Raw genomic sequence first — 24,011 nt, forward strand, 5'->3', positions numbered from 1 at the left:
CCAAAGTAAAGGAAACAAAAACAAAAATAAACAAGTGAGACTGTATTGAATTAAAGAGCTTCTGCACAGCAAAGGAAACCACTAACAAAATGAAAAGGCAATGTACTAAATGGGGAAAAATATTTGCAAGTCATATATCTGACAAAGGGCTAATATCCAAAATATATAAAGAACTCATACAACTCAGTGGCAAAAAATAACTAAAAAACAAAAACAAACAAATAAATCTAATTTAAAAATGGGCAGAGGATCCAAACAGACATTTTTCCAAAGAAGACATACATGGCTAACATGTAAAGGAAAAGATGCTCAACATCATTAATCATCAGGGAAATGCAAATTGTAATCACAATGAAATATCATTTCACATCAGTTAGAATGGTTATTATAAAAAAACCAAGAAACTACAAGTGTTCATAAGGATGTAGTGAAAAGGTAATCTTTGTGTACTGTTGGTGGATACTATGAAAAACAGTGTGGAGTTTTCCTCAAAAAATTAAAAATAGATTTTCTATATGATCCAGCATTTCCACTTCTATTTCCTAAAGATAATGAAAACACTGACTCAAAAATATATAGCATCCCCATGTTCATTGTAGCAGTATTTATAATAACCAATACATGGAAACAACCTAAATCTCTATTGTTAAATGAATGGATAAGGAAATTGTGGGGGGTGCAGGTGCATGTGTATGCATGCAATGGAGTATTATTCAGCTATAAAAAAGATACAGCTTTGCCATTTGGGACTAAAAATCATATGTTATCTCTCTTTCTCTGACTTATTTCAGTTAATATAATGCCCTCAAGGTCCATCCATGTTGTCCCAAGTGGCAAATCAAAAAAAAAAAAAAAAAAAAACCCTAAGCTTATAGGTACAGAGAATCAATAGGCAATTGGCAGAGGAAGGGGGTTGGGGAAGTGAAGGAATGGGTGAAAGGGATCAAAAGGTTAAAAAAAGTTAATAGAGGAGAAAAATACGATCGTGATAAAAAGGAGCAATGAACAGCTGAATCCAATAAAAATAATAATAGACAAAGCCAACCATATAAAAAATTAACATTAGATGTAAATGGTCTACTAATTTAGGAGACTATTACTAAAAAGGAGATTTTTCAGACTTTATAAAGAACTTGAGAATCATGTGCCTCTACTAGAAACCTACTTTAAATATACAGTCACTACCAAGTTAAAAGGATGCTAAATAGTACACTAGTGCTATATGAGTCATAAGATATTTATATGAGACAAAGTAAATTTCAAGACATGGTAAATTATCAGTGAAAAAGAGGTCTTTCTTAGTAATGAAAATGTCAACTCATTAAGAAGATGCAGCATCTAAAATGTTATGCACTTAATGACATATCTTCATTATACACAAAGCAAAAATATGACAGGACAGAAAGAATAAGTAGATGCATCTACAATTGCAACTGGACATTTCGACACTTCTCTTTCATTAGTTGATAAAAAAAAAAGTAGACAGAAAACCAGTAACGATATTGAACACTTCAAACACAATAATAACCACCAACTATATATAATTGGTATTTACAAAACACTCCACACAATAATGGCAGGTACACATTCTTTTCAAATGCTAGAATTAATACATGATCATGGCTTCAAATGACCATTTAATTATATATTATATTTTATAATATAAAATTGCCCCTCCACAGCCTATATAATGTTAACATGATACACGAGGCAATAAAGTCTCATGTAATTCAGTATTATACTACTTTTGGGTTAAGACAAAAATAATCAATCAGCATATGATTTCCTCTGTAAAATATTTTTGCCACTTATCAAAACATGTTTTATTGAAATGAGATTACATGGAACTCTCAGTTTCTTTAAAAAAAAATGTGTTTCTGTGGGAAGCTTGGGTGGCTCAGCAGTTGAGCATCTGCCTTCGGCTCAGGGCATGATCCTGGGGTCCTGGGATCGAGTCCCGCATTGGGCTCCCTGCAGGGAGCCTTTTACCTCTTTCTATGTCTCTGTCTCTCTCTGTGTCTCTCATGAATAAATTAAAAAATAAAAGATAAATAAAAATAAAAATATGTTTCTGTATATACTTTTGATTTACAAATATCAATAAAAATATTCTAGATTCTGGGGGATCCCTGGGTGGCGCAGCAGTTTGGCGCCTGCCTTTGGCCCAGGGCACGATCCTGGAGACCCGGGATCGAGTCCCACATTGGGCTCCCGGTGCATGGAGCCTGCTTCTCCCTCTGCCTATGCCTCTGCCTCTCTCTCTCTGTGAGTATCATAAATAAATAAAAAACTTAAAAAAAAAAAAAGTTGTTTAAAAAAAAATATTCTAGATTCTTCCCTGCTGTCTTTTGAGGGCCCAGTTTCAACTTTTTCAAAGGTAAGTTTATCTTTGTGGATCTCAGGATCCTTTGGCCTTTTGGATGGTGAATATTCACTACATACATTTTCATTAAACATGTACTTTTTAAAATCACTCCTGTTATAAATGTCTATTGTAATAAAATTTAAAAAAATATTTCTATGATAAAATAAATAGTTGTGAATTGACCCCACAAAATAAATAACAAAAACACTCATGGAAAGAACATGCAGACTATATACCTTAGCTTTGCAGCACATCTCCTGAGCCTCTATTTTTGCGCATATTTCAAGAACACATTTTTCCTGCTAATCCTGCCAATTCATGTCCTGACAGCTTTATGTATCTTTCAAACCACAGCAAGACTATGACATAACTTGCTGTTATACAAAACAGCTTGCAGGGCAATAGCATCAAATGCTTCTCCCACTACCTTCCAAAATCAGAATAAGTTAGATGTTCATATCTGAGAATATTTGATTTACCTACAAGTGCCCTATAAATTCTCCTTGAAAGGGAAGTGTGAATTACCTGGCATATGGAAAAGATTAGAAAATGGAGGTAGGTTATCAGTATTTGTTTTTCAAATTTAATCATGCATAATAATTACTCTGAACTCTATGAACATATCTCACACATGACTAGATGAGATCAAACACAAAATAGAGGTCTAATAAATACACCTTGGGTATTTTAACAGAATAGTAGCCTATTACTGTAGAGTACTGGCCTATATTGGCCCAAATAATGATACTTTGCTAAAAAAGAAAATACAGATCCAAGCCCCCAACCAGTCAGGATGCTAGGACAACGTGCATAAACTCAGACTGTTCTGGGTAAACTAGACCATATGGCAGTACAGATGTGGAAATGACTAATTCTGCCTAGGAGTTCATCAGTACCAGACATTATCATTTATCCTGGACCTTGGAAAATGCCTAAGAATTTATAGATTTTTGAATGTGGACCTACCTGTTTCAGGAATATGGAAGAGAAGCAGAAAAGTGAAAAGACATTGTCCTATCAGGAAAGTGTAGTTAGAGGACTAGATGTATATAAATGAGTAGTGAAGGATGAAGCTGGCAGGCAGTTTGGCTGCAAATTGTGGAGGCTTTAGATGTAATTCCAAAGTTTTGAACTTAAGACTGTGTGTCCATTAAAAAAAAAATTGAAATGGAGGGGTGATATCTGACTTGTTTTTTTAAAAACATCAGTCAGGTGGAAATATGGAGAAAAGTCTGCTGGAGGGATAATGAAGTGAGTGGCTAGTTGACTGTCACAGTAGCACAGGCAGTGATAATGAGGATGAGAACAAAGACAGGGGCACCATGCCGTCTTTTGAGGCTGGGAGACATCAACCTCTCCTGGCTAAGGGATCCATTTCATCGAGAATTTTCAACAGTATAAGCTATGGGCCTTCGTATTCTGTATTACCCAGCGGGGGCAGATCCTTAACAGAGAGGTCAGAGAGTGAAGAGCACAGAAAATGCTCTGTCAAAATCAACTATCCTGTGGGCAAATGACAGCATGACACCCTGAAGATGCCTTCCCTGTGGAACTAAAGTGGGACAAGAGAGGCAGATTACACATTTAAGCAGGGGATATAAGGCTGACTGCTGAGAACCAAGGACAGCACATAGGACGGCAGGAGGCGGCGGCAGACTTAAGTAGCTCTGATTACGCAAAAGTGCCTTGCAGACTAGAACACCAAGAGCCAACGTGACATACTTTACAAATAACGAACAGATCATGAAATGGAAGGCCTGTGGCTGCTGACAGTGGCTTAATGATGATTATAAAGCTGGTATGTGAGCTACATTTCAGTTAAATTCATTTGTCCCAAGTCCAGTGAAATGCATTTCATTGGTTGAATTTTGCTGCTGAAGATTCTTCTGCCAGTATTGCCTGATTTGTTTCTCTTTTTAAAATCCATTGTCTGACACTCACTAAACAACAGCTACTTTGCTCAACAGAGGACTGGGCATCGGGTGGGGGGGTCCGGGGGGTGGGGACAGAATACAATACAAGTCTGATTTAATTAAAATGATACGTCCTGATTAGGTAACGACAGTCCCGGTTTATGCTTGTCAGCCAGCTTAATTTTAAACAGTGTCTTCTTGCACTCCCAACAATTACCTAAGATTTGAACAATAAATTATATGATTGTCCTAAAGAGAAAATTTGTTCTTTTAGAGACATTAGGGAGACAAAGGTACTCACAATACATCAGGGGGGCAAAGATCACATAATTAAAACATCTTCAGAACAATGAATTATAAACTATTCTCATCCTCAGGAAAAAATTACAGCGAGTGCTTGGGGCATGGGTTGGAATATGTTTTAGAAAAGGAGGTCAGAAAATGTTTTATAAAAAGAAGTCTGGGTGCCGAGTCTGGAAGTATGAGAAAGATTTAAACAAAAGGAGCAGCAAAACGCTTAAAGTGAAAATGATTTTCACAGAAGGCAGCACGGGGTGTGTGAGTGTGAGTGTGTGAGTATGTGTGCGTATTTATGAAACTAAGAAGATCTGCCTGAGTGAAAGGCAAAATGCAATTGAGAAATAATTACAGGTAAATATGCTTAACAATTGGTCCTTAATAGACTGTCCTACAGTAAATGAACAAATAAATAGGTAACATGATTCAAATTTATATAGGGAAGAAGATGTTCTGTAAGCCACTAAAGCAGCAAACTCTGCCCTGCAAGCCAAATTTCACCTACAGCAGTGTTTTACTGGCCTATAGTCCGTTAACATTTTTTTAAAGACGGTTTACTTTGAAACTTAGATGACTTTACGTAAAACTCCTTATTTCAAGTTCCATTTTAAAAGTAGCTTGTCTTTGGGTGCCTGCGTGGCTCAGCTGGTGAAGCGGCCTGACTTTTGATTTTAGCTCAGGTCATGATCTTAGGGTCCTGAGGTTGAGTCCCACAAAATGTCTTGGAGCTCTGTGCTCTGCAGGGAGTCTGGTTAGGGATTTTTCTCTCCTCTTTCCTACCCCCACCCCCACCCCCTCAAGTAAATAAATAAATGTTATTTAAAAAAATAAATAAAAATAAATTTAAAAAAATAAAAGTAGGCTGTCTTCCTATAGCCACAGGGGGCAATGGTCCCTTCTAAATGGTCATGCATGCACTCCAGTGTTCCTTCATCCTTGTCACTGCTTTGCTGGCGTTAAGATGTGGCATTTGGGAGCATGATCAGAAATACAATCTGATTAAATTGCAGAACTTCATTGTAACTAATAATTTGTAACTAAAAGCCTTCTATTTCCTCTAGCATATTTATACGTGTGTCTAAATAATAACGACAGCATAATGATGGCCACAACTACCAAGATTTACTAGGTACCAGGCACAAGCCAAAAGTTCCGTGCAGCCAATGTGCATTTGAGCCACAGCTCCAGGCATCTGTTAGTACAATGACCTTAAACAAATTAACTCATTTTCTGAACCTTTCTGCATTTATGTGGGAAATGAGAATGACCCTACATAAATCATATGGCTTTTGTGAGGATTAAATGAGATTATGTATATAAAGCACTTGACATGTTTTCTGCACACCAAGAAAGATCTCATTCATATAAAAGGGTATTTTTGATTTTGAAATCTGGACACTTGGAAAGCCATGTAAAAATGAGTAACAGAAGATATCCATATAAGAGACTAATTTTCATTGAATGATGCTTTTCAAAATATAACATATCCACCCTCAAAGTAATTTTACTTCAATGGATAGGCTTTTATTCTCAGATCACCAGTACAAATTTCTATGCATCTTAAAAAATTATGAAGGCAGATTTATTAAAGTTTTGGTATGAAGCATATTGTTTCTTTAAATGCCCTATAAATACAATAAATATAAAAAAGCATTACTAATTTCACTGACAAATCTGCATTAAAAATTCCTAGAAACATATGTAAAACAGCCTGTATCTATTAAGCAGATGAACTTGTCATTCACAAACACTAGCTTTAAATGCAATTTTTCACATGAATAAAGTCAGACAATGAATCATAATAACCACTTAAATATAAAATATTATATATTACTAATTTAAGGTAAAGGAAAGGGGAACTGTTAGTTGCCCAACTGTAATGAGAAAGAATTGAAGTTGAACAGCAATCACTGACAAACTGTTCCTATATTCATATAAAGAAAAATAAAAAGTAAAAATTCAAAGATATAAATATGAATAATATTTAATTGGTGTTTCAGAATTAGAAGCCATTTATGTTCACCAATTACATGGTAATTTCATTTTTCATCCTTTTTTCTTTTTCTCATAAGATAAAGTATAAATTTACAGATATTGGCTCTTCTGTACTGATTTACAGCTCTCACACAAGATTGATTTACAAAGTACAAAACCATGCACTTATGTTAGTCAAATATGTCAAAGAACTCTGTGCCACGAACCAAATGTCCGTCAAAATGTTTAATTTTATTAACCAGATCTTTACCTAAAAGAAATATATTTTGTGGACAGTAATTTCAAAAGTTCCTTATGATTTTGTTTTGTTTTTATTTTTGTTTTTTTCAAAGAATTTCAATTTTACATTTACTCGTATAGTAACAATAGTTCACTGAGCTATATACCTAATACCAAATACTGTGCACACATGATCATGTTAAATTCTAATAATGTATTTATGAGATAAGCATTATTATACCTAAGTGAATTAGAAAACTCAGCCTCAGATGATGAGATCAGTTACCCAAATTCAGTAGTTAGTAAGGAGCCAGGACTTGAATTCAGGAATACTGGTTTGCATGCTTTCCATAGATGATCTTAGAAATTTGTACAAGTTTCTGTTAATAGGTTTTTTTTTTTTTAAAGACTATACAATTAGAAAATCCATTAGATAATTTTCTCAAGGAGGCAATGTATATTGGCAATAAAAGTAAAAATGTAACGATTAAAATTTTTAAGTTTTTATTCATTTTCTCCAGTCACTAAGCAAAAATCCCTTTTACAAAACAACATATATTTAGCCACTTAGCAGTGCCATAGAAAGAAAAAAAAGGGGGGGTGGAAATACCGTGAACACTGATAATTACTTACGATGAATGACATTTCATTGTTATAGGAAGTCTTTAATTTAAAAGTAGATCTAAAATATTTTGTCAAAGTATCTGGGAATATATAATTAAGGTCTTTAAAAGAAGAGAAACAAAATTAGTAAAAATATAGGGTTGCTTTTTTTTGTAATGGCAAGTATTCATTTTCTTTCTTATCTACAAAAATTTCACATTTTGCAATACACAGTTTCATGGTAAATCAAAATTACAAGCTTTTTTTAATGTAATCATTTCATTTGCTTAATTATTTGAACACCACCTATACTTTAAAAAAATTCGTTTGGCCAGTAGAGAGGTCTCAACAATTAAATAATTCCAAGCTAATTACATTCTTTTGTCCAAGTATATTTTACCTTAACTAAAAATGAAGGAAGACCAGAAATAAGAATATTTAGGATCATTAAAATCTTAAAATTAAAGCTTTGGGCAGTAACGTTAAATTACTATTTGAATAGCATTATTTTTGTACATTTAAGAAATAAAATAATAACTCACTTGAAAACTGAATTGCAAATCCAGATTTGCTGATATAAAAATCTGTGTCAAACTGGATGGTTACTATGTTGAGAGTGCTATGGATTCCTTCAGGAATAAGAGATCCACTAATTTCCTTTAGGAGCATCTCATTTTCTGGTGGGCCATCCCAAACTCGAAGTATATCATGTGATGCTTCCGTATCAAAAGCAAGAAACTGTAGGCTGTGGGAGAACCACATTTCTCTGTTTGATTATTTTAAAAATGGATTCAGTTTAAAAAAAATAAAAATAAAAGTAAACATGGATTCAGTTTTAAATAAAGAATATAACAAATATATGTCTTTGATTTTATTAGATATTTTTATTCTATCAGATAAAAAATGAACTATGTAAACAGCACATATAAACTTAATACATATTTTTTGAACAGTATAATTTGGTTTTCTAAAATATGATTGAAAGTACTATTATTTCACCTTTGCAAATTACAGAAACTTCAGATATACATTCTTTTCTGTGTTCATGAGTTTTAACTGTAGCCACATTAGGTGGCACTTATGGAATACACACCAGGCACTGATGGAGGATCTAGTACACGTCAGGCACTGCAAAAAGCATTACATATATTTTCTTTGTTAAATTGTTACAATGACCCAGTGAAGCAGGAAGGTATTTTATCTAAAATCTATAAGCGTGGTGAATGGAGTTGAGACAGATTAAATAAAATTGCCCATAGGGTAGCAAAGTCATGAATTGAACTTAAGTTTTCTGACACCATAGTATGTATTTTTACCAACATTTCAAGTTTGTTTGTTTTATCAGAATCAAAATGAAGTTATTCCAGGAAAGCAAGAATTAGTTCATATTAAAAAAAATCAATCAATGCATTTCATTACAATGATAGGTTTAAGGAAAATAAATTACATGAACATCTCAAGATATACAGAAAAAGTATTTTTAAAAAATTCAACATTATAATTACACCCAGTCATCTAAAAGGGAAGTTTCTTAATGTGAAATAAAAAGTAATGTCTACCCAACACTACCCCTCTCAAATGTAGAAAAAATAAACAAAAAAACTGTTTCATGTTAAATCAGCTTTATATCTAATCTAGACAAAATTAGTGTTTGATATTTTTTGTGGCCAATGCCAAAAATTAGAAATCCAATTATTACAACATGCTCAATTCTCTCTACATATATCACATTCATCTTTGATATGTGAATAGTTATAGCTTTAAATTGGTGTTGCAATTTAATATCAAATATTGTTCTGTAATTTAAAAAAAATTCCAGAATTCTATTGACTTTAACATTTTCAGTTTTGCTAATTCTAATACTAAATAAAACAATGTATGATCTATGCTAAAGAAAAACAGTATGAGGACTGATCTGGGGTAGGCTATTTTGAGTTCTGCAAATTCCCTTGCAAAAGTTATGTACCAGTTCATACTGAACAATTCGTGGAGTGTACCTCTTAGCATGTTATATGAAGGATAATATTTGTTTTCTATAACCACCTCACCACCCAGAAACCTGTCTGAAATTTCGTTATATAAAACAGCAATTCTTAAAGTCATTGTTTTGGGAGTGATAATACACCAATTAGCTCAGATTTGTCCCAAGAGGAGGCTTTACTTGTTCATTTATTAATCTGCTCCCAGTCATAACCATAATAGTTAAACTAGGATTTAGAGAATATGATAGCCTTGGAAATCTGACTGGTGTTGTTTTGGGAGGTGATGGTTCTCCTTTCATCTAAGGGCTGATAATGTGAAGAACTGTGAGCCACCTAACTAAACTCAGCAGGAAAGGGGAATCAGAATGGTTAAAGAGGCAGAGAGTTTATGCTCCAGAGATATGCCTAAAGCCAGGGAGACAGAGTATTATTGATTCCCCTTCTATTCTTATTTCTTCCAAATGTTCATGAAGCTGAACTTACAATAGTGGCCTGCACAACTTTGTATTCTGAGCAAAACGGTGGACTTGGCATCTTGAATCATCAAGAATTGAAAGATTAAAGTATCAAAGAAGCATAAAAAAATTCCTAATCTCTGTGATCTATTAAAACTGCGAAAAGCTTCCCTCTAGGGGTTATATGAGCTATGATGGTGACCCATAAACAAGAAAGCATGCTTCTGGATACTTTTCATACTTTAAACAGATAAAAATCATATTCTTCTTTGCCAAGGCTAAAAACATTGAAAAATCTTGATGCTTGATGTTATATATTGACACTGATCAGAAATTTCAGATTCCCTAGTGATTTTGAGAAAATGAAATCCATTTACCTGACAATGTTTCCTGGATCTACCTCAATCATCCACATGCAACGCAGATTATTGTCATATGGGAAGGGATAACCAGGAGATAAGATTCTTCCCGACGATTCTCCTTTAAAACGACCTCCACATTCAGCTATAGAAAAATAATTAGAAGTTAAGTCATGATTTAATGCCGATCTTTTTGCAAAGCAATTGACGAATTTCTCATTTATATCTATTTGCACCTTACGGAAAATAAGAACTGATCATCCCTCATCTTAAAACAAGACATTTGTACATACTTTCTCAGATTAATGTATTAATGTATTGATCGAAGCAAAAATATATTACAATAAAGCAAAGTCTCAAGTTAGGTCACATAAAAGATAGTAAAATTAACCTAATTAGGGAATAAAAAAAGGACATACTAAAAAATTCTGACTTTAGGCATTCAAAGATTTTAAGATGTGTTATTAAATAATGATAATTTGAAGAGGGGAAACAGATGGCAAGCTGCTCACTGCTCCTTGGTTGTGGTCTGAATAATTCATCATCTTGCTACCCCACCTCTGAGAAAAACTAATCTTTACTGCGGTCCCTCAGGCCTTCTAAATTTCATTGTCCTTTTATTCCCCTTTAAATCACTCTAAACTCTTTCCCTTTTAACCTCCCAAAAGTCAAAGTGGCATTTTTATTAGATTTCTCACTTCAGTAAAATCTAGTTTAGTTTTCTTTAATGGGCCCCTAAATTTTATAAAACTCATCAAATTAAAAATGTTAAGTATTGTCATACAATATATATATATATATTTTAATCTTTTGGAGGATTTCCTTTCCATTTCAATGCTATTTTATATATTGGGATGTCTGGAGAGGTTTTACGTCAGTAAAGAGATCATCTAGAAAGAGCTCTCTGTATTGAAGACAAGAGAAACTGTGTTGCAGTTGGCATATTGTCCTACATCTTTAAACCCTAGAAACAAAAATAATGCTCTCTTAACACATAGCACATTTGAAATTTCTCCAGATTATTTCCTACAAAAACAAAAACAAAACATTTTACTTTTTGCTTAAATATATGAAGGTGCTTTTTTTTTGTTTTTGTTTTAAGATTTTATTTATTTATTCATAAGAGACACAGAGAGAGAGAGAGGCAGAGACACAGGCAGAGGGAGAAGCAGGCTCCATACAGGAAGCCTGACATGGGACTCGATCCTGGGTCTCCAGGATCACACCCTGGGGCTGAAGGCAGGCGCTAAACCGCTGAGCCACCCAGACTGCTCTGAAGGTGCTTCTATATTGTTTTTCTTGTACTCTGTACTGTTTCTATCTTACATCCAATGGCTGAATTAAGCTTCTTGGGGTGCTTTGTTTTGTTTTGTTTTTATTATTGGAGCAAAGACAGTCAATGACAAACTTTGAGCATTTGGAAGAGACCTAATAACAACTGAATGTAATGGTTCAAATGTATAGGCACTATTAACATAGACAAATTTATTTCAAAGATTTTTTTACATATTATATTTCACTCCATTCTAATGATTAATGTGTCAACGTGGTTAGGCTGTAGGACCCAGTTATACAATCAAACACTAATGTAGGTATTGATGTGGAAGTATTTATAGATGTGGTTAACATCTATAATTAGTTGAATTTAGTAAAATAAATTATCCTTTGATAATATGGGTAGGCTTCATCTAGTCATTTGGAAGGCCTTAAGAGCAAAAACTGAGTTTTCTAAGAAAAAAGAAATTCTCCTTCAAAATTGCAACATTGACAACTGCCTGAGTTTCCACCCTTTTGACTTTCCCTATGGATTTTGGACTTGTCAGTTCCCACAACATTAGAATCAAATCCTTAAAATAAATAAATCTCTTAGATCAATCAATCAATCAATTGACTGATCTAGATTTAGATATTCTACTGATCCTATTTCACTGGTGAATGTTGACAGATACACATAGTCATAGAGGACTAAGCAATTTTATTTTGTATTGCAACATTAATTTATAATAACAAATTTGTTATTTTTAATGTAAATAATAAAATATCAATATTTGAGATGTCGCTATCCCTTGTTTAGATATTTCTCATTTTTTAACAAAAATTTTGTTGGATAACCTTACACTATGTAACTAAGTTTTTACATAATTTCTTTAGAACTTATCACTATTATGGCATACATTTACTAGGAGAACAGATTTGATATTTCATTTCTCCAGACTAATTTTTAATCAGTTAAAGGTCAAACTGGAGTTTTGTGTACTGTGTTGTACCTTGAATTTAAACATTATCTTTTTCTCCATACTTCTTTTCTACAAATTTTACCTGGCATTTTGACTTCAAATGAACGAGTGAGATATGCCATAGCTCTAGAGTTCATATTCTAACAGAAGGCATATGTTTGCAATATAAAAATGAAATAGTGTTTAAAGAAGGTATATAGGTTAAATCCTCCTAGCTATGTTTCAAAAATTATTTGATCCATGTATAAGCTTCAAAAATATAATTACTTAGAGATAATCCATATAATAGAGAAAAAGTTTCTTATTTGAGAAAGGCAAATATATAGCCAGAATAGATATTTAAGGTTAGTGAGCACAAAAAATTATGATCTTAGGCCAGGTGGCAAAGTTATTAATTGTTGCCAGTAGAGAACACCATCTAAAATAGAATTTCATTTTCTGTTATCATGGAAATCATCAGCGTGACACATCATGTATCCAACTATTTTCAGCTGTTATTCCTTACAATTCGTCATTAAAAATAGAAAAAAAAAGTTTACCTTTCTCATGAAGCCTTGAGCAGTATCAAGTCACTAAGCTGTTGTTGTTGTTGTTGTTGTTGTTGTTGTTTTAAAGCTTTATTTATTTTTTTTAGAGAGAAAGAGAGAGGGACTGGTGAAGTGGGTCAGAGGGAGAGGGAGAGAGACACTGTAAGCGAACTCTGAGCCAAGCCCTCAGAGGGCTGGATCTCAAGATCCTGAGACCACGGACCTGAGTTGAAACCAAGAGTCAGATGCTCAACTTCTTGTGCCAGGCAGATGCCCCTGAAATCACTTAAGTTTTGACTTTGGAGATTTGTAAATATAAAGTGCATTGATTCGTTATGAACAGAATTAAAATCTTCTGATCACAAGCCATATGTCCTTTTGTTTACATAAAATCTTTTAAAAAGAAAAATGTTTTTAGCTTGGTTCAACATATATAGAAAATATATAATTTTTAACATAAATTACTTTGTGATTTTAAGGACAGCATAGAAAATCAGGATTACAAGTTTATAGTTTTGTGCAATTGCAATCCTTATTGCTTTTCTAAATATACTTCATATTCACATCAAAGAATACAACTTTAGAAAGAATTAATCAGTACTATATTTTTCTCATAACTAATGCCAATGGGCTGACCATTGGTCATATTCCAGAATCCTAAGCTTTGTCAATTTAGGTTGATTATTATTTCAGATATTACTTTCCTAATCTATCCAAAATCAGATGCCATCTGAAAAGAAAGGCCTATGATTGCATTTTGGTTACATAAAAACATGTTTGCTTCCTATGTGAACCAATGTTTCAATAAACCAACAGAGGTCTTGTGGCATCAAAAACACCATGCAATTATTTGCAAGGCCTTTAATTACTGGAATTTCCTTTTTTTTTTCTTTATACTTGCTTTCTAGCAAGTTTTGTGGAGATTCCTATGTTAATCATATCAACTAACAAAGACAGACATTTGGAACGTTTAAGTTTGGAACTTGGAACGTGTTAATTTCCAAACACATCAATTTATATGTATTAAGGATGTGCAATATTTAGATATCAGTTATACTTAATAAAGTGGTTATGTTTTTTATGTTTAGTACAATTTTTTTTAATATTTTATTTATTTATTCATGATAGACAGAGAGAGAGAGAGAGAGAGAGGCAGAGACACAGGCAGAGGGAGAAGCAGGCTCCATGCCGGGAGCCTGATGTGGGACTCGATCCCGGGACTCCAGGATTGTGCCCCGGGTCAAAGGCAGGTGCTAAACCGCTGAGCCACCCAGGGATCCCCTGTTTAGTACAATTTTATGCATATGGGCCTAATGCAGAAAGGATTTGTGCCTCCATCAATATCAAGAAATAAGAATGCCTAAAGAGTAGCTGCACGTTTGTTACCTATTAAGGAGTCAGTGTTTTGTTAAAATGTTTCCTTCTGGTCCAATATTCCAGCCTGACACCTATTTGATCTTTCCAGCAGGAAAAGAAAACAGAACAATCCCTTCTCCCCTCAAACCCCAGCATCTTTATCAATACTTTTCTGTCCATGCTCCTACTCATACATACCCAGTCATTCATTAATTGATCTATATATTGGTAGCACTCCGGCTGTGCAATGAGAACAGGATCAATTCTCTAGCTTCATGTAGGCAATATATCTGATGGCGCTTGCCTCTTCTTATTAAAATTAGTAAATTATGTTATGCTACATACACATAAGAAAAGCTTATGTTCTTACTTAGATTTTTGAAAAAGTATTTATAAAAGAAAGCCTTGAAGTTATTGAGAATGGCTCATTGTTTTTTCATCTAACTTGACCCCAGGGCAGGTGATAATTTTGTTTATGAAAACAAATCTAGTCAATATGATTCCGTAAATGTGTATGATAAGATAAGAATCTTAACATATTTTTGTAGGGAGGTACAAATTTTGTGTCAAGATAGGAGAAACTCCTTTCATGTTGTACAAAAAAAAAAAAAAAAAAAAAAAGTACTCATCGATGAGCTTATGAAAAAGACCCTTTCACTTTCCATTAATTTCTTCTGACAAATCTGAGCTATGAACTCATTAACTCCCTGATTTAAGGTATGAGTTGTGGGTGGACAGATAAGATCATTTGAAAAGGTACAAGTGGATAAACTTTTATGTGGATAAACTTCTAAAGAAATATTTATGAAAATATAAAATAGTATCCTACCAATACAGGAAGGCAGAGGATAGTCCCATGCTCTTCTCTCCCCTGTCATGCACTTGAGAAGGCTACTTCCATGAAGAGTGTAGCCTGGATTGCATCCATAAATAATAGTGCTACCAGCAAAGTGGCCTTGGTCACTGATCTTGTATCCGAATTGTGGAATGCCAGGATCCTCACAATGTGAAAGTTCAAAACCTGTGATAAGAATTCAAAATTATTAAAGGCAACATTTAACAGGAAGATTTAAAATTGTATAAGATCTTCTTCTACTGTTTTTAATATAATTACATACTTTTCCTAATTGTATTATTCTTACAATGTTTAATTTTGATAGTATATGGCAACGATAAAGAATATTTTTGAAAATTAGAATTTGTTGTAATTTTATTGATTGATTATAATTTTAAAATTTAGCAACAATACCATGATCTAGATAACTATATCATAACTTGTTATAGCACTGAGTTTCTTGCTTACTTCAAGTGAATTATTGCTCATGATAAATTCTGACCAATGTGACTACTAGGATCATACCATCAAAATTTTAAAATTCAAACAACATGTGAAACCTTAACTCTCCAATTAACAGGTATTTCCACTGCAAACATAACTGTAGAGTGCTTTACTATGATAGCATTGGAAGGCAATGATAGTCTCACATTGAAAGTATAGTTTTCAAGAGTTAATATAATAATAGTATTCAGATTAAAGAACTCTGAAGTTTTATATACTACCCTCTCCAAAAGAGTATAGCTTTCAAAAATATCTCACAGGAAAGCAAAAACAAAAACAAATCGAAGTTACATGTTATCATTCTCTGGTGCAAAGAAATCATTTTTGTGTTCAGCAGAGTTTGGGCTTTCTGTATGAATTTTGCTAGAAACTTGATTTCCTGAGGTAAGAGTAACCCTGGAGAAGTTAATTTACGACTAATTATACCAATGGTGAGAGAATGCTGGGGAGCTTTACCTGACTCCAGAGAGGAGGTTTATGTTTATACATTGAAGTGAAGGAGGCCCAGGACCTTACAGACATCTCTAGGTTATAATAACTCGAGACATGGGAGGTTAATCTGTCTCTTAGAGAAGCGTATTTATTTATGTGTTGTTATTATTATTACATTACTTAAATTATAATTGTTAATCTGTCTAGATCCAGAAGACCTTGTGTACATATACAGAATAAAGTCAATAAAAACAAATATTAAAAACCTAACAGTCATGGCAAAATTCACCATTAAGATTCTGAAATTACTAGAAAAGGATACTTTGTAATTTAAACCAAGTGTGATAGTAGTAATCAAAATCTAGTCTCCTTAGCTATGGAGTTCTTGTGTTTAATGTTTTACAAAGTGTATAAATGTAAGATAAATAATAGAATGAATGTGCCAAAGATAATTAGGTGTGATTCACACCAGTTATAGCTTATGTGACTAGAGGACCATAGTGAATATTCTAAATAGCCTCATGAGATAGAAAAATCTGTGATTTCAAGGCAATGTTGGAGAAAAAGCAAACTTTTATATGTGTACATCATAGGATAAACAGAAAGATTCTCATCTCTTTTATAAGCACAGATCCTTGATCAAATTAATCTAGATTTGAACTAGAAAACAAAAAAGCATATATTAGCTCACATATGTCAAATCACTAATTTGCATCATTGACTTCCTAGAATGTCAAAACAGACATTAAATCACTAGAACTTGCACATCTCAAAGTACTAAATATATATAATAATTCAGTAAATTGAGGGATACATTAATTCTCAGAGAACATAAGAAGGCTTCCCTACTCTCTTCCTTAGGATCTTAGCCATTTTTTTTTCCCACTAACTCATAGAATTACTTTGTACATTTTCATTATTTTGCAATTATTTGCTTCTGTTCTTTGTTTTTTCTATAGGGTTGAATTATTTCATTTTTTCCTCTTTCCACAGAGCATTCCTAGCACCAATTTTGGCACATATAATCATTTTTGTGAATGAATGTGGATTTTTAGAGGCAATTATCTCAAGGAGACAACTGAAAAAGAAACTAAAATAATGCTGAAGAGAAACTGATGTTTATGAAACAAAAAAATCTTCAATAATATCCTGTATGGATCAATTTGTGATAGTTCCATTTGGATGAAAATATGTTAAAATAAGGCAAATGTAAACAGCTTCAGAAACAGAGCCAAACAAGAAGTTAGAGTCGTTAACTCAAATCCCTACATATGCGAGATATAAAGGATACATGGTCAAAGCAAGTCAATCTTTCAAACACAGAAGCAAAAATGGCAGAAGCAGTAACTTTACATTTCCAGGACACATTACTTTGCATAGATCTGCATACTTAATAGTGCATATAGAGTGTCCTTGCTCAAAAAATTATAAGCTTGCATGTCTTTTACCAGACATAATATTCAGTTTATCATTCAAATTGCAGCCACTTCTGAGTTTTACCATATACCATTTATCAAAATAAAAATGGAAATCAACCTCTCTTTTCAAGGTTTATTACCAAATTCATCCTTCCTTAATTTGAATGTTCTGTAAATGTGGTTGGCAATTGCTGGTGATGAGGTAAAATGGAGATTTTTTTTGTAAATTAAGATAATTTATAATACTTTGCATTGTAGATGAAAATGCACATGGACAATAGTATATAAGCTACAAAGCAAAACATAATTTCGTCCAATTTGGTAGAATTATTGTTGCTTATTCATAAATATTCAGATATGTCTTATCTTTATAGAAACATTCAGCTGCCAGTCTTTTCATTGAAAAGCTCAAATACTTGAAACTGACAATTAAATAAAAATGTGTATGAAAAATCACATATACTATAAATATTCACCATTCCTCATGAAACTTGATACTCTGATGAAATGAAAATTTCTAGAGCACAAAATGAACTGAAAATCTCCATTACCTAAATCCTTTCGGCTTAATGAATAACTTTTAAACTGAGATTTAATTCCTTTCCTGCCACAATTAGTATCAGGATTTCTAATTTATTTTTAAGTCATTATTTGAAACCCACAAAAGAATACAAAGGATAACATAACAACTTCACTATCTGGCTCTATCAGATTCTAGTATCACAGTTGCTTCAGATTAATATTCATATTATTTCAGATTAGTTTTCAGATTAATATTCATATTGATTCATATTCACATAATATTATTAAGAAATAAGTATTATAAGACAAGCTAAAGCTCCTTTGTTTCCTTTCCAATTATTTTCTGAGATAGCAAATATTCTGAAATAGTGTATTATTCTCATACTTATCTTATACTCTATCACATACCTATATGCCTATAGACAATACATAGTATGTTTTGTATTTATACATTTTTTAAGATTTTTTTATTTGACAGAGAGAGAACGAGAGCGAACATGAGTGGGGGGAGGGGCAGAGGGATAGGAACAAGCAGACTCCCTGCTGAGTAGGGACCCTGAAAATGGGGCTTGATCCCAGGACCTTGAGATCATAACCTAAGCCAAAGTCATGCGCTTAACTAACTGAGCCAATCAGGTGCCCCACAAGTATTTTTACATTTTATAAATTATAAAAATATTTTAAAAATTCTTTTGAGACTGTATTATTGCCCAGCATTATATTTTAACCTTCAAACACATACACATCACACATCACACATATACATTTTATTCATTTTAACTACTCTGTGGCATTCCATTAGAAACATACTCCAAAATTGATTTATTTTCCAACTGATGGGCATTTACATTGTTTCCAATTATGCCCTGCTACAAAAAGGCCATATTTTTTTGGTCTCCTTTTGGACATGTTGCAAACATTACTATTCCATGTAGGGATCCAGAGTACATTTTGTCCTAAGATTTCATCAAAATCTGCTAATCTGTTATTTACCGTCTGCCTTAGCCTACTGAAAGATAAGTGGTTGAATTTCTACATCAACATAATTTCTGTGCAATTTATTTATGAGCAATAGCTGTGTATTCACATGGGGTAATGTCAGTCAGTAGAACACTAATATAATAAGGCACATGGCCTACAAATATAAATATTTGAAAACTCAGTCTTTGAATGTAAGTCAGCATTTCTGATGGAATTTAAAACAAGATCTTTATATGCTTTATTTTTTTTGAAATTCAGTTAAAATGTAAATATGTATTTAATATTGCAAAAAGATACATTTTAGAGTATTTATTGCTGAGTGAATATATAGTAGTTGTACAGACCAAAAGAAAGAACTTCCAAATTGTTAAATAAGGAGAAAGGTTGTTAATAAGGGAATTGAGAAAGCATGTTGGCTAACTATGGTAAGGGATCATATCCATTCTGAAACTAAAAACAATTTGAAGTTTAAATTAAATTAAAAAACAATTTAAAGTTTAAATAATAATGCAAGGAGATAAATGAAGATTCTTCTACCATCATTTTCATCTATATGGAATTCTTTGGTGAATTTGAGTCATAATACTTTAGTAGAATATAAGAATTATATTTAATGTTAATCATTCAATTCTACTTAGGCTATGAATCTTGCAAGAACAAGTCTCATTTTAGAATTTTATTTATTTATTTATTTATTTATTATTTATATTTTAAGGATTTTATTTATTCATGAGAGAGGCAGAGACATAGGCAGAAGGAGAAGCAGACTCCCTTCGGGGAGCCTGATGCCAGAACCCAATCCCAGGACCCTGGAATCAAGCTCTGAGCCCAAGACAGAAGCTCAGCCACTGAGCCACCCAGGTGCTCCTAGAATTTTTTATATTTAAATGAGGATGTATACAAAGTAGAATGTCAACTTTGCCACTTTAAAATTTTCAATCAGGAAAAAAATGAATAATATTTGCAAATAGGAAATTGTCCACAATGTGCAACACCTGTGATAATCCTCTTTGATTTAGTCATAATGAAGAAAATAATAGGAATAAAGAGAAGAAAGTATTAAAGGACTACACATTCCTTTATTCTTACTAGTCAATTTAATAAAAAAAGGTACACATTTATTCTTCACTAGTCAAACTCTATAAAACATATCAAACTCTGAAACCACAAACTTTATAAGAATGCTTTAAAAAGACAATCCTTTCAGTTTTGAGTATATAGAAGTTAAACATTTAAACAACCAAAAGTTTGTAGAAGTGATTGCTATGTGTTTCCAACTAGGGGAATATGAAATGTGGTAAAGAATCCTTTTCTTTTTTAATTGCTGATGCTCTAAATACTATGTATAAAGTTCTGAGTAGAGATCATTACTCACAGACTTTCCTATATTTTAATCTGTTAGGCATGAAAAAGTGAGTGATATTTTTAAATGTGCTAGTTTGTGTCTTGCACATCATACATTTGTACATCATTCTGGGATGGTGAGATTCAGCTTTGCCTGAACATTAATTTTTAATCATCAGCCATTTGGTATTTGGCCAAAATGTATAGTTGGTACATGCTAGAAACATCCAGGAATGGAATTTTACTAGACATTGCCAAATTACTCTCCTAGGTGACATTACCAACTTGCATTCCCCAAACTTAAAAGAGTTTCAGGTTCTTCAAATTGCCATCAGCACTTAGTATTGTAGAGCTTTTAAATTTTTAGTGACTTCATGAATGTGTAATAACATATTATTTTAGATTCAATTTTTATTTCTCAATTTCTATTAAGCATTTTTTTTTGGTTTGTTTACTGCCTACCCAAGGCTTCTTTAATGTGAAATTTTCTTTTTTTTCTTCTTATTAATTTATAGGATACTTTTCTATAGAGTTTACATTTTTCTGTTACATATATTGTAAATATTTTCTAAAATAGCTCATCTTTTTACTTTGTTTATGGTGTGTTTTGCTATAGAGGCATTTAAAATATGTATGACGACTGGGAGTTGTTCAGGAAAATACAAGCCACTTAGATACTTTGAACTGCTAATATCTCATACAAGGAATAGATACATCTTTATTCCTATTATATTGAGGGGAAAATATAAGAAATGAAGACAGAATGAAGGTCAGAACCCCTGCTGGGCTTTTCAGGAAATCCTGGAATTCAGGGAAGTTGCTGCCTCTAAAACCACCTGCTAGCACCACACACCTGTCTGTGGTGCCATAGACAATAATGGCTTCTCCATCCATTCCACATCTTGGCTCTCACAGAATTGCCTTTAATTGGTAGAATCTAAGTAGAGATCTTCGCTAACCAGAGTATGGGAAATACAGTTGCCAGGTTTTTAGTCCTTACACTTCAGGGAATTGCTTAGAAGGGCAGAGATGCTACTGACTATTGATAGATTTTTGCTTGTATTCTTGTTTTAGAAATCTTACTCCACCTTAAAGACATAGCTATCCTAGGCCCGGTTTTTTCTCTAAATATTTTAATGTTTTGATACTCACATATAAGTCTTCAATCCTCCAGAAATTAATTTTTATGTAAAGAGTAAATTAGTAGGTCTTTAGATATTTAAGTTCAACATTTGTAAAGCTTTTGGAATGTCAAACTTATAAAAATGACAGTGACTATTCCGTCATTCTACTATGAAGAACTATCTAATATTGCCTATGTAACTGACAGATAATCAAGAAATATCTAATATTTTAGTTAGAATATCTTATATTACATAATGCAGCATTCACTAGTACTTCCTTTATTACCTGGTTAATTCCAAGTTTTAAAGAGTAAAGGAAATGCCAAATGCATCTGGTTAGTGCTTTATAGGACATAGAACCACATAGAATAAATATGTTGCTTCCTTGTAATTTACTTATTCTCTACTTGCATTTACATTAAATAATTATATCCAAAGAATAAAGTTAGAGTTAATAAGTCATCTGATTATTTTTCATGATTAACACTGCCAACAACATACTGGTAATTATATTAAAGAGTTTAAATAAAGATAATTTACTATGTATTTATAGGGTTAGTGCACAGGAGGCATCACAAATTAGCTAATGTCTTTCATTAATTTGGATATAAAATTTGAAATGGGCATGTTCCATGTGGATTATTGAATCATTTCAAGCAACAAGACTGGAAGGCCATAAGGGTCCAAATATAGCTGAACTTTTCCCTTGGGAAAATGAACATTTCTCCAACAGGCTTTTTAGTAAATTAACTGTGCAGAGGTGATAACAAGAGACCCACAAATAGTGTCTAATGGTTGGGCATCAGGGACATTTACCAGATCAGCTTTTGAGAAGACAATGCTATAATTCATCCAAAAAGGTGTGATTTAGTTCTGTAATGGATGGTTGTTTAAAATACTCAATTACTTTCTACTGAGTGAAAGTGGGATAACTACAAATGAATAGAGCTAAAAGAATCTGCAACAAAGCATAACTTCAAGAAATAAAATCTAAAGATTACACAAACAACATAAAAGACACTAGGTCCAAGTTAGTTCCTCATTGTAAGTTTAGCCAGTAAGTAACCTTTCTGAGTCTCAGGCATAAAATGACAAAAGTGTCTTTGGAAAGAATTGCATTTACTTTTTAAAATATCTTTTGCTTTTACATTTACATTAACAATTAAAAATAATAAATCTATGGAATTTCAAATATAAAATATCCCAAACTTGGGTTGGAGATAATGTAGTATGATGAGTAAGAGGCAGAGCCCTTCAGTCCAATTTCCATATCTGTACTTAATAGCTATGCGATCTTGGGCAAGTAGCAACACTCTTCTGAGCTTCATTTTCCTTTTTTTCTAACTGAAGATAATAATACCTTCCTCATAAGGTTATGTCTTATAACTAGGAGATAGTAGATAAATGTTAGCTATTATTTTTTAACTCTAATAGTTAAAGATATGATAATGTTGAAAGGTTTCTCTGCATCTTTTAAGTAAAACCCAAACCCTTCACTATAGTCCACCTCACTGCTGTCTAGCTTCCACTTTTTTCATTTTGTCCCATTTTCCTTGCTCATTCAGTTGTAGACACACAACTCAAGCTCAGGCCTCTCTTAAGCCTTTGCACAAAATGCTCTCTTTTTTTCTGGCACCCTCTGCCCACAGATCTGTGTGTGGTTGTACCTTCTTATAATTCCAATATCAACTCAAGGAATACCTCTTCTGAGATGGAGTCCCTGAACAAGCTAGCTATAGTAGCCCCGTCTCCTATACTATCTCTCCTATTGACCAGTTAGAAATTATTACTAAATGCAGTTCTCTCATCCTGTGTTCCTGTCTTTCTTTTCTGTCATTTCCCTCTAAAAAGTTAGCTCCATATGGGCAGGAACTTTGTATTATTCATTGTTCTCTTTATCCCCAGGGCATAAAACATTCCAGAAGACAAAGACAAACTATGTTTCAATGAATAATTTCCACAAAAAAATGTAATTACAGTATAGGAATAAAAGAGAAGAAAAGACATATGACCAAAGAGAAATGGCATTTCTACAACTTGGTCTTCAGTGAGAAAAATTCAGTGTAAGACACCAGATTTACAAATGCCTTCTTGAAATGTGCATTGAGGGGCTGAGGAACTCTGGTTGGGATATCCTATCAGGTTTTGCCGAGTTCTATTATAGAGTGATCCAGTGCAGAGTGATGTTTTAAGAAGGATACTATATTGATATTTTAGTTTCTGATCTGTTCTTCCAACTTTAGAAGGAGATAGTAATTTTCTCTCCCTTTACTCCCCTTCTCCCTCAAGGAAATGCAGCTATGCCTTTAGGGGTTGCAGGGAAATTGGTGACTAATTTGTGTTGTAAAATATGCCTCTCTATATCTTTTTGGGGTAAGTTTCAGATTTCTCCAGGGCAAGAATAGTTGATAGCCATTATTTTGAAAAGAATGGAAGAATAGCCTGACTCAATGAGGGAGTTAATTCTGAGAAGCTGAGTAGTGATTGATTCCCTAACGGTAGTTAAGATTTAACAAAGTTTTATCATGCCATTTTATTCTCAA

General features: G+C 33.0%; 1 protein-coding gene across 1 annotated transcript in view; it reads right to left on the reverse strand.

Annotated features, from left to right (window-relative positions):
• The window catches only part of CSMD3 (CUB and Sushi multiple domains 3), a 1,166,404-nt gene that overhangs the window by 286,970 nt on the left and 855,423 nt on the right, over positions 1–24,011 (reverse strand). The window contains exons 25-27 of the mRNA XM_077847015.1: positions 15,138–15,329; positions 10,207–10,333; positions 7,935–8,137 (exon numbers count right to left, since the gene is read on the reverse strand). Of these exons, the coding sequence (XP_077703141.1) occupies positions 7,935–8,137; positions 10,207–10,333; positions 15,138–15,329 (522 nt within the window). The remainder of the gene's footprint in view (positions 1–7,934; positions 8,138–10,206; positions 10,334–15,137; positions 15,330–24,011) is intronic.

The sequence above is a fragment of the Canis aureus genome, chromosome 14, assembly GCF_053574225.1.
Source record: "Canis aureus isolate CA01 chromosome 14, VMU_Caureus_v.1.0, whole genome shotgun sequence".
Taxonomy (NCBI): domain Eukaryota; kingdom Metazoa; phylum Chordata; class Mammalia; order Carnivora; family Canidae; genus Canis; species Canis aureus.